Consider the following 13,327-nt stretch of genomic DNA (forward strand, 5'->3'; position numbering starts at 1 on the left):
TCTAAGACATTTTGGGTAAAATTTTCAGAAGTGCCTATGTCCCATTTTCCAAAGCTATCTAAGTCATTTATAAAGTCAGTAGAAATTAAGGACCCTAAATAACATAGGCATCTTTGAAAATTTTACCATTCACAGGTTGTTCCGAGATGGTTCCTCACCTTCCTGTAACAATTGTTCTTTGAAATATGTTGCTTATGTCTGAAGCGCTGATCAGGAAACTAGACAATCTTCCAACAAGACAGACTGGAACTGTTCCCTAGAGCTTTGAGGCCATAATTTTCTAACTGAGATTTTGCTTCCCAATTTGAACAGTCATAGCAGGCCAAGAGGGCTGGCGAGTTGGCAGTGAGGAGATATAGTCCCACAGCTGAATACATCTCTCCCCCTAAAAGTCTAACTTTTTTACTTCCTTTTATTTGGTAGTAGTCTTAGCTCAACCTTGCTGGTGACTTTCATTCATCATTGCCACTACCAAAAAGTCTGATGTAGAGTGTGAATAAAATGGCTCAAATGCCTGGGATGGACCCTGGTATTTGCACTCTGTTCACTTAACTGTGCACTTAGATGAGGGGTTTTGCCACGGTGACATGATGGATTGCATTATCACCTCATTTATTGGAAGGGCTACCTTCCCTGCGATAGCCAGGTGCAAAAGGTCTATAACAATATGAGGATTCATCTCCACCAGGTCCATCCGAATACCAAGAGATGTAACCATCCTTTTCAGGATCTCTAGGTAGACTTTATAGTAATCTGGTACTGAGGAGGAAGATTCCAGTATGAGAGTATCATCAGGTGACAAGAATGATATATTCAGAGGAGGCAAGGCAGAACTTTCTTGCGGTTGTGCAGCCATGTATGTTAGTCCAAGGAAGTTTGGGGAAGATCCAGCAAGTCTCTCTAACACTGAGTCCTGCCATTTGTGCAGGGGACTGGACTAGATGACCTCTCGAGGTCCCTTCCAGTCCTATGATTAAGTCTGTTTCTGGAGGCTGTTTGGTACCGACCATTAGTGGTCAGAACTTAACAGGGAAGCCTCTCTTCTTAGTCATCTGCTTTTATGAGGAAGCAGAGATGTCAATCTCTATGCAAGAGTCATTCCCCAAGGCATAAGGCTGATACAGAATTGGAGGGGGACCAGTTTTGCCTAGACCAGGCTTCCCAATCTCTGCATGTGCTTTGACAAAGCATCTTCTGTGAGACCAAGAACAGGAGACCCAAGAAACCACTTCAGACTGACAAGAAGTAAAAATACAACACAGGCCAATTTGGTGCAGTACCAGAAGGAGTCCTCAGAGACCGGGACTGGAATTCGCATCAAGACTGTCGTACAAGAGGCAGCATCAAAGCCTTCCTGGAGATTGGTACCATGTGATGAGGTGAAGCCGGTATCAATGGCCTAGACATCATCATCGAGGAGGCCGATGAATGCAGTACTGGCTCTGAGACCCCTGAGGCCATAACTGACCCTAATATCAGTGCTGATTAGCATGGCACATGTAACCATGCCAGTAGAGGACCTTTGCCCTGAATCAGTGACAATGGCATTAGTGAAACGTACAATAGGCCTCTGGTGTTGTAAGCATCAAAATGGATGACTGCCCTGCCATAATCAGCAATGATGAATCTACTCCCATCACTGACGAGGTAGCCAGTCTCAATAGTCCTGGGATGGGTAGCAGGGTCAATGGTTCAACCCTGTGAGAGTCACTGTGACCCGGTACCATGGAGTGGCAAGCTAAAAGGCATGCTCTACCGTCAGTTCCAGATTGGTCTTCTGCTGAAGGGGAGTCCTGTAAGAGGGACTTTGAAGAAGCCAATGTCATCTTTTTCTTACACTTCAGATGCTGCGAGTGGTCCGAGTTATTATGCCTCAAGGAGGAGAGCCCCAGTGAAGGGGATCTCCTACATCTCTGTCTGTTGGCAAGACCCAGGTGGCACTCCAAGAAGTGGCTGATGAGCTCCCTTGTGACCACTGAAGGATTTTGACATGGGCAAAGAGCAGCATACATGAAAATATATCTAAGATGCTCTTTTCTCTGCTTCTTTATTCTGGATTTGAAGCAACAGCCAACTGGATGTCTGTCTCTAATGTGAGCCTCACCCAAGTACTTTAAAGAGCAAGACAGAATGTCACTAACAGTCATCAGCTTATGACAGCCTAAGCAGGGCTTAAAACCAAGGGACCTTGGCACAGGCCCCCCCAGTACCAGGCAGGGCCTGGAGGCCCACTGGATCTTGAAAAGAGAAAAGAGAAGAGAAAAAAGAAAAGGATGAAACAATGAGTACTGCAAGATAAAATTATTTAACTATAAGTGACCTTGTTCACAGAAGAAAGATGCTATAAATGCTCTCACTACTGAAATGCTCTCACTACTGACCACAGTTCATTCTTACGGTTTGAAGGACAGGTGGGATGGCTCTGCTCTTTATACATTCAGTTTGGAGCTCAAGGAAGCCAGGGGACATGCAGGGCTGCCCCTAAGGATATCGCTAGGGAAAACTTGCCAGCACCGGTGCATGTGACACACACACGCCTACAATCTAATGAAGATATGTACACATTTGAACAAGAATTTGTCTTACTCTCTGTAGGTTTCCATGCGTTTTTATTTTTTACGGAACCTTTTAACGTATCTATGGTTTTAACAGTAGAATGTATGACACTCAAATTTAAGTTATGGCAAGGTTGCAGCTTTGAAATATTATTGTTCACATCTGTTTTTCAGAGTCCTTATTCACATTCCACCATTCTCTCTGAAATTTTGAAATATGTTAGAACAGTGAACTCCACTGATTTATTACACAGCTGGATGTTATTTGAGCAAGTCAGTTAGAAATTTCACAGTGTGTGCAACATATCAAAATACGTCAGGAGCTTTTATTATGTAGTAACATATAATAAATGAAACAGCAACAATAAACAGAGAAGCATATTCGAAAAGTTTGTGTTCCGCTTTACTAAACATCACCCCTTTTGGAACCTGCAAGTCTTTTCCCAGAGACAGGAGGACTAAAATACAAGTTTGAGAACTGATATCACATCTATTCACTCAGCAGTTCAGTAATTACAGAATCATGAGATATCTTCCGCATTTAAATAGAGCACTATAACTTTTACTCATGGCATTTTTATTGGTTTAATTTTCTAGGTAGATTATTTAGTACATGCTCTTCTGAAGGATAGGCAACATGTCATGCAGAAGTACCTTAGATATATCTGAAGCATAGGATGAGATCAAATTTAGTTGGACCTACCAACTTAATATACATAATATCCTCTTGTGACAGAGTACTTCTTAATTTAATTATTAGATTAACAAAAGTTTGCATATCCGTTTCAACTGTTCAGAATAAATTGTCTATCATCTTGTAATGTTTATAGCATTTACCTTGACCAAATGCTTAAAGCAAATTAGCCTAACACAGCATCAAAACTTTCTGAAACTATGTTTCTTAATGATGCCTAAACAGACTCTATCTAACTAAGGAGTTCTTCCTGAAACCAGTTGGAGAAAATGGAATGGACAAGGGTAATTAAATATTTTTAATAAATGAAATAGTCATAACTCTCTCTCCCTCTCTACAAATATACACAATAAAAAATGACCAAAGGTTAAAATATCTTTATAACTAAAACATTTTGTACTAATAAAATGGATGCCAGTCATTATCCTGACTACCTTGTTTACATATTGCATCTGCTTCTCCCACACTTTTTTGTCTTTTGTCTTTTTAGATTGCAAGCTCTTTGGGACATGGACTGATTCCTCATATATGTTTGAACAACATCAGCATCTATGGGCAATACCAAAATATAAGTGAGAATATAAATAACACTCAGTCCACAGCCAGGTTGTTAACACTTAACCTGATGAAGCTCAATCTTTATCACTGGCTCAGTAGGCTTCTGCATGCAGTTCTGTAAAAAGCTGTCAGAAAAATTTTGGTATCATGCTGGCATGGGCACCTGATAACCACTTCTTGTGAATTTACTTTGACTGTACTGATGCAACCTGTGTCTCAGAATATGTTGGTGTCAATTCTGATTGCTGATTTTCTGGGAAAGGTGTTACTTGCTGCTCCTGGGAGTCTTCTGGTTTAGATATCTGTTGTGTATCTGTTATTGGCACTGAATGGTCAGGTAGTAAGTGCTTTCTATTAAGTTTGTACCTTTCTCCTGTACGTGTTTCAATGTAATATGATGGTGGCTCTGGATATGTAGCTACCACCCTTGCTGGTTGTCAAACTTGTGTTCTTTCCATGCATACTGGATAGTGAGGATGGAACACAGATAGTGGCTGAGCTGTCTGGTCACTATATTTCTTCTGTCGTTCCTGTAGCAATTTTCATCTGGTGTGAGCCCTCCAAGGTATTTTGGATGGTAGCAGCATGTGTAAGGATAGAAGAGTTGTTCTCAACATCCTCCCCACCAACTGTCCCGGACAGTATTCCATACCTGTCTGTGATGTGTTTCCCAACTCCAAAAGCACTAAGATAAGATCTCTACTTGATGCAGCAGTTTTGTGAAACACTGATTTTATTGTCTGAAAGGTTCTTTCAGCCATTCCATTAAACAGTGAGTATCCAAGACCAGACTGAGTGAGTTTCATTCCCCAAGATCTTACAAAGTTACCCATGTCTCTGATTGCAAATGGAACATCTTCACTCACTAATTCTTCAACAATTCCATGTCTCGCAAATACAGCTCTCAGTTTAGCAATAATATGTGCTGACTTGTTTGGCAGACACAATAACTTCTGGAAATTTGGAAAAGTAGTCCACTCTGGTTCCTGAAGGACAGAGGCTGCAGTTTGAGGAAGATACACTAGGCTACCTGACTGTGCTAGAAAGCATGACATGGTGTGAAAAGTGACCACATTCTGCACGAAGCAAGAAGTGGCTGTTTTTGTCAGGAGCACAGTACATCAGTAAATGGTGCAAACTACTACACAGAGTCAATATACTGGTTCTTGATGCTCTGTGGATTGCAAACAGAAAGTACAGAATATTGAGGTACAGTGCAAACACAAAAGTGAAATGAAAAGTAAAGCAGTTAAACTAGAAAATTGTATTTTAAAAAAATCTGAACATGGAATGTTGCAAGCCAACCACAACTTTATTTTTCTTAGTAATCTTGCTGAGAACTGGATTAGATGGAAACAACACTTTTGCATCTATATGAAAGCCTCAGGAGCAGATAAAAACAAAGAAGACATAAAAGTAGTGATTTTACTGTATTCAGTGGGAGAGGAGTCTGTGGACGTTTATAATATATTCTCCCAGCAGTTCACGGAAAATGCTCCCGCTTGGATGGCTTCACAATACTGAGAAACTATTGCAACACTAAGAATATGTGGCATGTGAATGATACCAATTCCGGTCTCACCTACACCTAGGAGAACAGATATACAAGTACATTACAAGCAAAAAGAAAGAAATTGTAATTTTGGAAATAGTGAAGATGGCATGCTCACAAATCTGTGTTCATTGTTACTGATAAAGGACTAGAGGGAAGTTTGCTGAAGGACCCTGATTTGGGCTTGCAAAAAGAAACAGACATTTGCAGAGTCTCACAAATTATAAGGATACAAATAGAGATCATGTCTGGGCCACACACTGAGTAGTTCATACAAATCTTGCATAAAAGAGTATTCAGAGCAACATGAGCAGGGCCCAACCACTAGAGAGTCACAGCAAAGCAGACGCACCGGCAGCTCACACAAAGAACTTGCACATGCTGTGATAAGACATACCCCACTCATCGTCTGTCCAGCCCTTTGGAGAAATGTTTCAAAATGGAAAATTAAATCGCTATTCTTCTATGTGCAGAGTGACAAATTTACCCAAAATACAAAGTGACAAATCTCTGGCTAAACCAGAACGTGAGCAATCTCTTGTAGATACAGTATTGTAGGGTAATAGAAACCCTATAGCGCACTCAGCAGAACATTGGTATTCTACAGAGTATATAAGGAATATTCCTACAAAGTTCAAGCGTGGTACTGGGGCTGAAGCTAATGTTTTACCAGTTCACCTTTTGAAAAAGATAGCAGGTTCCATCCAGATACAGCAGTCTGATGTGCTTGGCTTATAGTATAGGCGGTTGCAGAATAGACTCTGAAGGAGAGGTCACCTTAATAGCAGCAACTGTCAAGTTCTCCATCATGAAGTCATCTTCAACACCTCTGTTAGGCAGAGAAGCTTGCACACAGTTAAACCGAATACACAGAAAAGGTATGCTGTACCCCAGGCAGCAGCATTTTTCCCCCCCAGGGACTAGGAGATTCCATGGGAAGCATTGCATATATATGAACCCATCAGACACCCTTCTCATACAGGGTTGCAAAATTATGCCTTTTGTAATGACCAACAGACTCAAGGCAGGCAGTTAGAAAAGGAAAGGATTATAGCCAAAATGAATACATCCACTCCATGGATTAATATGTTGGTCATAACTGGGAGGACAAATGGTAAGACTAGGATTTGTTTGGATTCCAGAGACCTTAATACGGCTATTCTGAAGGAGCATTTTACTCCATCCTCACACTAGCAGGTGTTCAGTGCTGACTAGCTAGTAAAAGCATATTCACTAATCTACATGAGAAAGATGGATATTGAAAAGTGACATTACATAAGGAGTTGTCTAAGCTGCGCACTTTCAGTACACTCTGGGGCTGATAAAAGTTTCTCAGTCTACCTTTTGGAATAAAGTCATCTAGTGTTTAAAAAGTCCAGGACTGTTCAATTTAGAAAAGAGATGATTAATGGGGGATATGATAGAGGTCTATAAAATCATGAATGGTGTGGAGAAAGTGAATAGAGAAGTGTTATTTGCCCCTTCACAGAACACAAGAACTAAGGTCACCCCATGAAATTAATAGGCAGCAGGCTTAAAACAAAAGGAACTACTTCTTCACACAATGCACAGTCAACCTGTGGAACTTGTTGTCAGGTGATGTTGTGAAGACCAAAAGTGTAGCTGAAGAATTAGGTCAGTTCAGGGAGGATAGGTCCATCAATGACTATCAGCCAAGATGGTCAGAGACAGAAGGGGATAGCTCAGTGGTTTGAGTATTGGCCTGCTAAACCCAAGGTTGTGAGTTCAATCCTTGAGGGGCCCATTTAGGGATCTGGGGCAAAAATTGGGGATTGGCCCTGCTTTGAGCAGGGGGTTGGACTAGATGACCTCCTGAGGTCCCCTCCAACCCTGAGATTCTAAGGGGGTGTGCTTCCACCCCTCCCAGATGATATTAATGCTGCTGGAAGAGCTGGCATTTTAAAAAGGGGGAGGGATAGCTCAGTGGTTTGAGCACTGGCCTGCTAAACCCAGGGTGGTTATGAGTTCAATCCTGGAGGGGGCCATTTAGGGATCTGGGGCAAAAAATTCGGGATTGGTCCTGCTTTGAGCAGGGTGTTGGACTAGATGACCTCCTGAGGTCCCTGCCAACCCTGATATTCTATAATCTAATCTAGAACCAAATGCTTTGGGTATCCCTAAACCTCCAAATGCCAGAAGCTAGGAGTGGACAACTTGCAGTGGATCACTTGAAATTTGCCCTGTACTGTTCATTCCCTCTGAAGCATCGGGCACTGGTCAGTCTGAAGACAGGATACTCGGTTAGATGAACCATTGGTCTGACTTAGTATGGCTGTTCTTATGTTCTCAGTGAAGTGTTTCAACAAAAGAAAAATAAAACATTTGCTGATATTGCACGTGTCCATATAATAGCAGATGACGTTATAATAGTGCCTTCAACTCAGGCAGAACATGATCAGATACTGAATATAGTGATGGCAAGGGCTCAAATTGAGAATATCAAGGTCAACCCAGATAAAATTTAGTTCATGGTAAAAGAAATCAAATACTTGGGATCAATGCTTAATTTGTGCCAGGGCTTAGCCCCAGCACCTCTAAGCTTAGCAGTTCATTGCCCTGGCACCTCTGGACTTGCTGCATTCGTTATGATTGTAAAAAAATTGGTTGAGCCCTGGTACCTAATTGTTTGAGCTCCTCTTTCATTACAAATTAAGCACTGCATGGCATGCATATTCTCATCAAAGGAATCAGGCCAAATGACAGTAAGGTTGAAGCTGTAACTAACATGAAACCTCCACAGGACAGGAAGGCATTACAGAAGATTCCCTCGGGATACCTGGAGATGATTTGATTCCTTGCACAGCATACCACCAAGATGAAACATCTCTGACTACTTGTCCTGTCCTCACTGACTAAAAAGAATTAGTCCCTCTCTTTTTCCATATTTAGGGATAATTATTAAATCAAATCTTAATTTTATTTCCACTTATATATGCTTTTTAACAACTTCAAGCTTTCTTCAGAAAAATGGCTTTCTTTTTCAGAATTTTCATGAGATGCTCACTTCTTAATTCTCTCCAGTTTCACTTTGTCTTTGTATAAATGTGATACTCTAAACTGAACAGTATTCCAACAGAGACTTAATCACTGCCAAGTGGAGCAGAATAATTACCATGCATGTTTTACACATAATATTCCCTTAATACAAACCAACGTATCATTTGCCTTATGTTGTTAGAGTGTTACCCTGTTGACTTATATTCAATCTTCCATTATAACTCCCATCTCTCTCTCTATGGTCCTTACCTGCCTAGTATTCTCCATTTATACAGTTATTTGATTTTCCTAAAGGAATCATTATATAGTTGGGTTTTTTAAAACTCATTTTATAGATTTTAGCCCTTTTCTCCAGTTTAGCAAGTTTATACTTTATTTCTACAGGGCTTGTATAAAACTGGGAAGTGAGGGACATGATATCCTGCTTCCCCTGCACTGAACTACTGTTAACTTTTCATTTTATTCATAGAAGTAGAGGACACATGCAGGTCTCACCTAATCCTCCAATCCATTAATATACTGAAGAGCTTAAGAACCAAAATAGACTATTATAGGACACCACTCATCACTTCCTGACTTGACAGTGAACCAAGGGTGGTAATTTCCATCTTATTATTTTAGCAATTTGTGTATCTATTTTATAATAATTATATCTAATGTACATTTCTTTAGTTCCACATGATATTCTCATAAACTGTATTAAACGTCTTACTAATGTCAAGATATGTCAACCATTTCCTTTAGCTACTAAGCTTGCTGTCTCATAAAAAAAAGTTACATTAAAATGCTGACACTCAGTACTTGCAAGTAATTAACACTGTGAATAATTCAACAACATTAATTGCAAGCAGTAAATGTAAACATTTTAATACTGACAATTGTACTGTGGAATGATTTCTTTTTGATTAATTACTGTTTATTCTTTATCCTATTTTGCCTAGCTTCTTAAAAATATTTTTTTATTTTTAGTACTATAATGCTATAGTGATGGTCTGTACCCCTATGTTCACCCCTTTCACAGGATAATGATTAAGGATCAGATTTTGTCACAGGCAATAAGAAAACATTCACAGCCCGTGACCTGTCCATGACTTTTACCAAAAATACCCCTGACTAAATCTCTACTTCTGACGCCCCATTGTGACTTCCGTGATCTCCATGAAATAATTGCAGTCTTAATTATGATACATTTCATACAAATTATATCTTGTGAGGTATCATCTGAAAACTCACAATTGTCTAATCATTATTGTCCTAGTAAAATATGTGTGGCAACATTGTATGTAAAGTTATAAGATTCTTCTCTATGGTGTTACCTTTACTTTGAATTCAGTCTATGTTGTTACATCAGGCATTAGTTGTGTTTTACTTTTATTTTTCTTGTAACCTATTCTCATTCATTATATTCACTGAAAATCTATCTTTCAGTAGTTAATAAACTTGTTTTATTGTTTTATCTAAACCAGTGTGTTTGGACTGAAGTGTTTGGGAAACTCCATTTGGAATAACGGCATTTGTGCATATCATTTTCTATTAATAAAATGACGGACTTGATATGAGTTTTTACTGTCCAGCAGAGATCTGGGCAGTACAAGACGTGCATTTCTGGGGAAACTTTGAGACTGGGAATTTGCTGGTGTAGCTCTGCAGTGTAATTCAAGAGTGGATGGCAGCAGCACTCATATACGATAACTGGGAGTAACTTATATACTGGAAGCTGCGGGAGAGCAGACCAGAAGTGGTAACTCTCACAGCAAAACAGAGTAAAAGGCACCCCAGACTGGAGAACTGAGAGGACACAGCTGTTCATCAGTCTAGACGGTACCCTGGGTAAGTCACAGATGCCTAGGAACCATAGTCATTTGAATGAAAATATATATATCAATCTATTTAACAGGCATTTAAGTTATATTTACTGCTGAGTAATTCTCTAAAGTTCTTCTTTTACCCTTTTGAAAAACAGGTACCACACATTCAAGCTATCTAGGTATACTATGTGCAGTTCCTTCCTCATTTTTAACCTGTTCCTATCAGCCTTGAACTTTTATTCCATTAATCATATTTTAAGATGATTGAATCAAGTAATTAACTCTTTCAAACCTTCTCACAAACAGCTATTTTTGCCCCCTCTCTCTGTGAAGTAGTGGATCATCATTTTCTTTTGCTGTTATTCTTATTTCTTGCAAACTTCTGTAATATTTTCCATCTTCTTTTTCTACTTTTTTCATTAAATATTGAATTGTTTCTATTGAAACATTTCAAAACTATAATGGGAAAACTTTTCTCTTGACATTAACTTCCGTAAAAATTTGAGGTTTTTCACAAAATCTAATTCTGGTACTTGACAACCTCTCTATAATATGTCTAATAACCACATTAACAAAACCAAGATCATGTCAGTTGGGGAAAATCCTAACAGGGCTAAGAATACCTCTCTAATATTCTCTTGTTTCAGGGGACATCGCTCATTTCCCAAAGTTACCTACATTCCAAACACACATTCTCGCTTCACTTTTATTGTAGAGATTTATTTACATAAGAAAAAAATATGAAAATAAGCTTACAGAAAACTTTATTTATACTACAGGAATGAATCTCACATTTTAAGTTTCCAGTTTTTTGAGGTTTTTTGTGCCCCTTATTTTGGGTCTTTGTCAGAGATTACATACCACATTCAGGCTTTGACAAGTTGATGGCATAGGACTAGTTTACCATTATAAATTTCAAGCAGTGACTAAATTATAAAGGGAAGGAAATTTTAGAAATATTATAGCTGTGAGCTGAAAGCTGCTGGCAGAGTGTGATTAGTAAGCACCAAGAAGTCAGCTTTCTCAAAAAGGCAGCCCAGCATTTTCATAACTCTACTCAACCCAGAAAAAAGCACTATTCAAGATTTTAGAAACAGAAACACACTCAGAAGTTTGCCACAGACATCAGTACATCACTCTCATTCTAACATTACATCTTCTACATTCAAAGTGAAGGTTTGACTTTAGCATGGCATATAGCCTTACGAGAGCAGAGTTGTTTGGGGTGCCGGGAAAGAAAATTGATTTTTTTAAATTCATAATACATTATTAACAGATGACTTATAAATACAGACTTGGTAGAATCACCTGTGGTGAAGAAAATCTTCCACGACAAGCAGGACTTCCATAATTGTTCATTTTGGCGATAAGAGAAAGAATGGCCCTATCTAGTAGGGTAATTCCTGTGTAACTATGAGAAAATTTAACTTGTATTTGCAAACATACATTTCATTGTAAATATTTTAAATGTACCATTGTAATTACATTAGTATTGAATTATTTCCATGTCTTTTTTAGTACAAAGTGATAAAGCAATCATTTATAGACAAATTGAGTTTTTATCATAAAATAGAATAATTTATTGCTTCTAAGAACAAACTCCTGATTTGAAATGCCGTTTACATTTTCATTATTATTTTACAGATTATTGTTCACCAAATCAGTTTTCAGTGCCGTAATTTATTTCATTTAGATTAAAAAAAATTATTGATTTATTTTGCAGGAAAGCAAGTTCACCAAGTAAATGAAAGTAGAAGCAATGATCAGATCCTTAGAAGAAAAAAACCTACAGTATTTTGTTTTGATTTATTTTTATTGAGAATGTGTAGGTTGATAACCATATGTTCCTACTACAAACTATTATGGAATAATAAAAGGATCCTTTTGGTTTGGTTTGGGAAACAGCATATTAAATTATTTTTAAAAATTAAACACTAGTTTTGTGCTTTGGGATTTGCTCATACAGTACTATAATTTTTGTACTAATTTATTAGTTTAAAGTGCGCAATATCTTTGCTATCAATGGCAAATGTAAATTTAATATTACATAATGTATGTAAGTAGACATGATTTATATATATACATACTTGTGCAAGAGAAAGCCATATTAAGAGAGCCATATATATATGAAAAACCCTTACCCTTATCAACAGACCAGAGTTCCCATATACTCTATCTAAGCCATGTTTTACATCTACCACAGTGTAATTGTAGCTTGTTTCCTTTAGTTCTTTGTCTGCATTCAGTAAGGGGAAAAGAAAGTAAACTAACTTCTGTAAAATCTATAACTATAATTTATATGCCAAAGGCAGGCTATACTATGACTCAACATAATGCAAAACTCCCACTGACTTCAATGTGAGCAAAATTGGCCCCTTTAGTTTTCATATTTTCCTCACGTAAAAAATCACACATCCCAGGTTTTACCAGAACTTGAAAACAGACTGATCTGCAAGGTGCTGAATATTTCCTGCAACATTCTGAGTGCCTTCAACTGTTATTGTCATCACTATGCCATGTAGTGATGTCACGGAACAACTGTATAATTATGTGTCCGTGGTCCCAAAGTAAATTGATTTTTAAAGACACATTATGTCATAGGTCAGAGTTAAGGTTGCTTGGGTGCCTTAAGTGTGCATTTCTACATCTAAACATGCTTAGATTTCTATTTACCTTAACTCTGAATTTCCTAACTGTGTAATGCTTGTTTTTGGAATAATTACAACATCTTTGTAATGTTTCTAACCTTAAGTTATGGATATGTATTCCTGTTTAAAGAAGTGTATATGTGGGCATTTATACGATGTGATATTCCTAATAATTTGATGATATATAATATCTAAATTATTATCTATTTGACTGTTATGACCAGATTGACAAGTAAATTCTGGCTACTTTAATCACACACACACACACACACACACACATACACAGCCCCTCCTTCTTAACCCCCTCGTTCTCTTGCACAAGTGTACCTTTTCAGAGTGACAGGCCAGGAATATTATTCTAGATGAAGTACAGTAAGGGTACCTGATGAGAGTCAACATGTCAGGAAAGCCAGAGGAGGAGGATGCCATAGTACTGACAGGGAATAGGAGTTTTACTGGTGTGGATTGAGAGAAAAAGCTAAATATTAAAGATT

The 13,327-nt window shown here is 38.3% G+C and overlaps 1 protein-coding gene across 12 annotated transcripts in view; it reads right to left on the minus strand.

Annotated features, from left to right (window-relative positions):
• The window catches only part of STPG2 (sperm tail PG-rich repeat containing 2), a 418,033-nt gene that overhangs the window by 200,279 nt on the left and 204,427 nt on the right, over positions 1–13,327 (minus strand). Inside the window, exons 14-15 of one of the 12 annotated variants that reach the window (XR_007356264.2) lie at positions 6,038–6,188; positions 2,862–4,981 (exon numbers count right to left, since the gene is read on the minus strand). The exons of 9 other annotated variants lie outside the window; for them this stretch is intronic. Coding sequence is in view for 2 of the 3 variants with exons in the window: in XM_075127538.1 (XP_074983639.1) it covers positions 4,959–4,981 (23 nt within the window). In the remaining variant the exon portion in view is untranslated. Of the gene's footprint in view, positions 1–2,861; positions 4,982–5,052; positions 6,189–13,327 lie in introns of those variants that run through there. 2 more of the 12 variants (XM_075127538.1, XM_048847114.2) reach the window with 2 other exon arrangements.

Source organism: Caretta caretta, chromosome 4, assembly GCF_965140235.1.
Source record: "Caretta caretta isolate rCarCar2 chromosome 4, rCarCar1.hap1, whole genome shotgun sequence".
Lineage (NCBI taxonomy): Eukaryota > Metazoa > Chordata > Testudines > Cheloniidae > Caretta > Caretta caretta.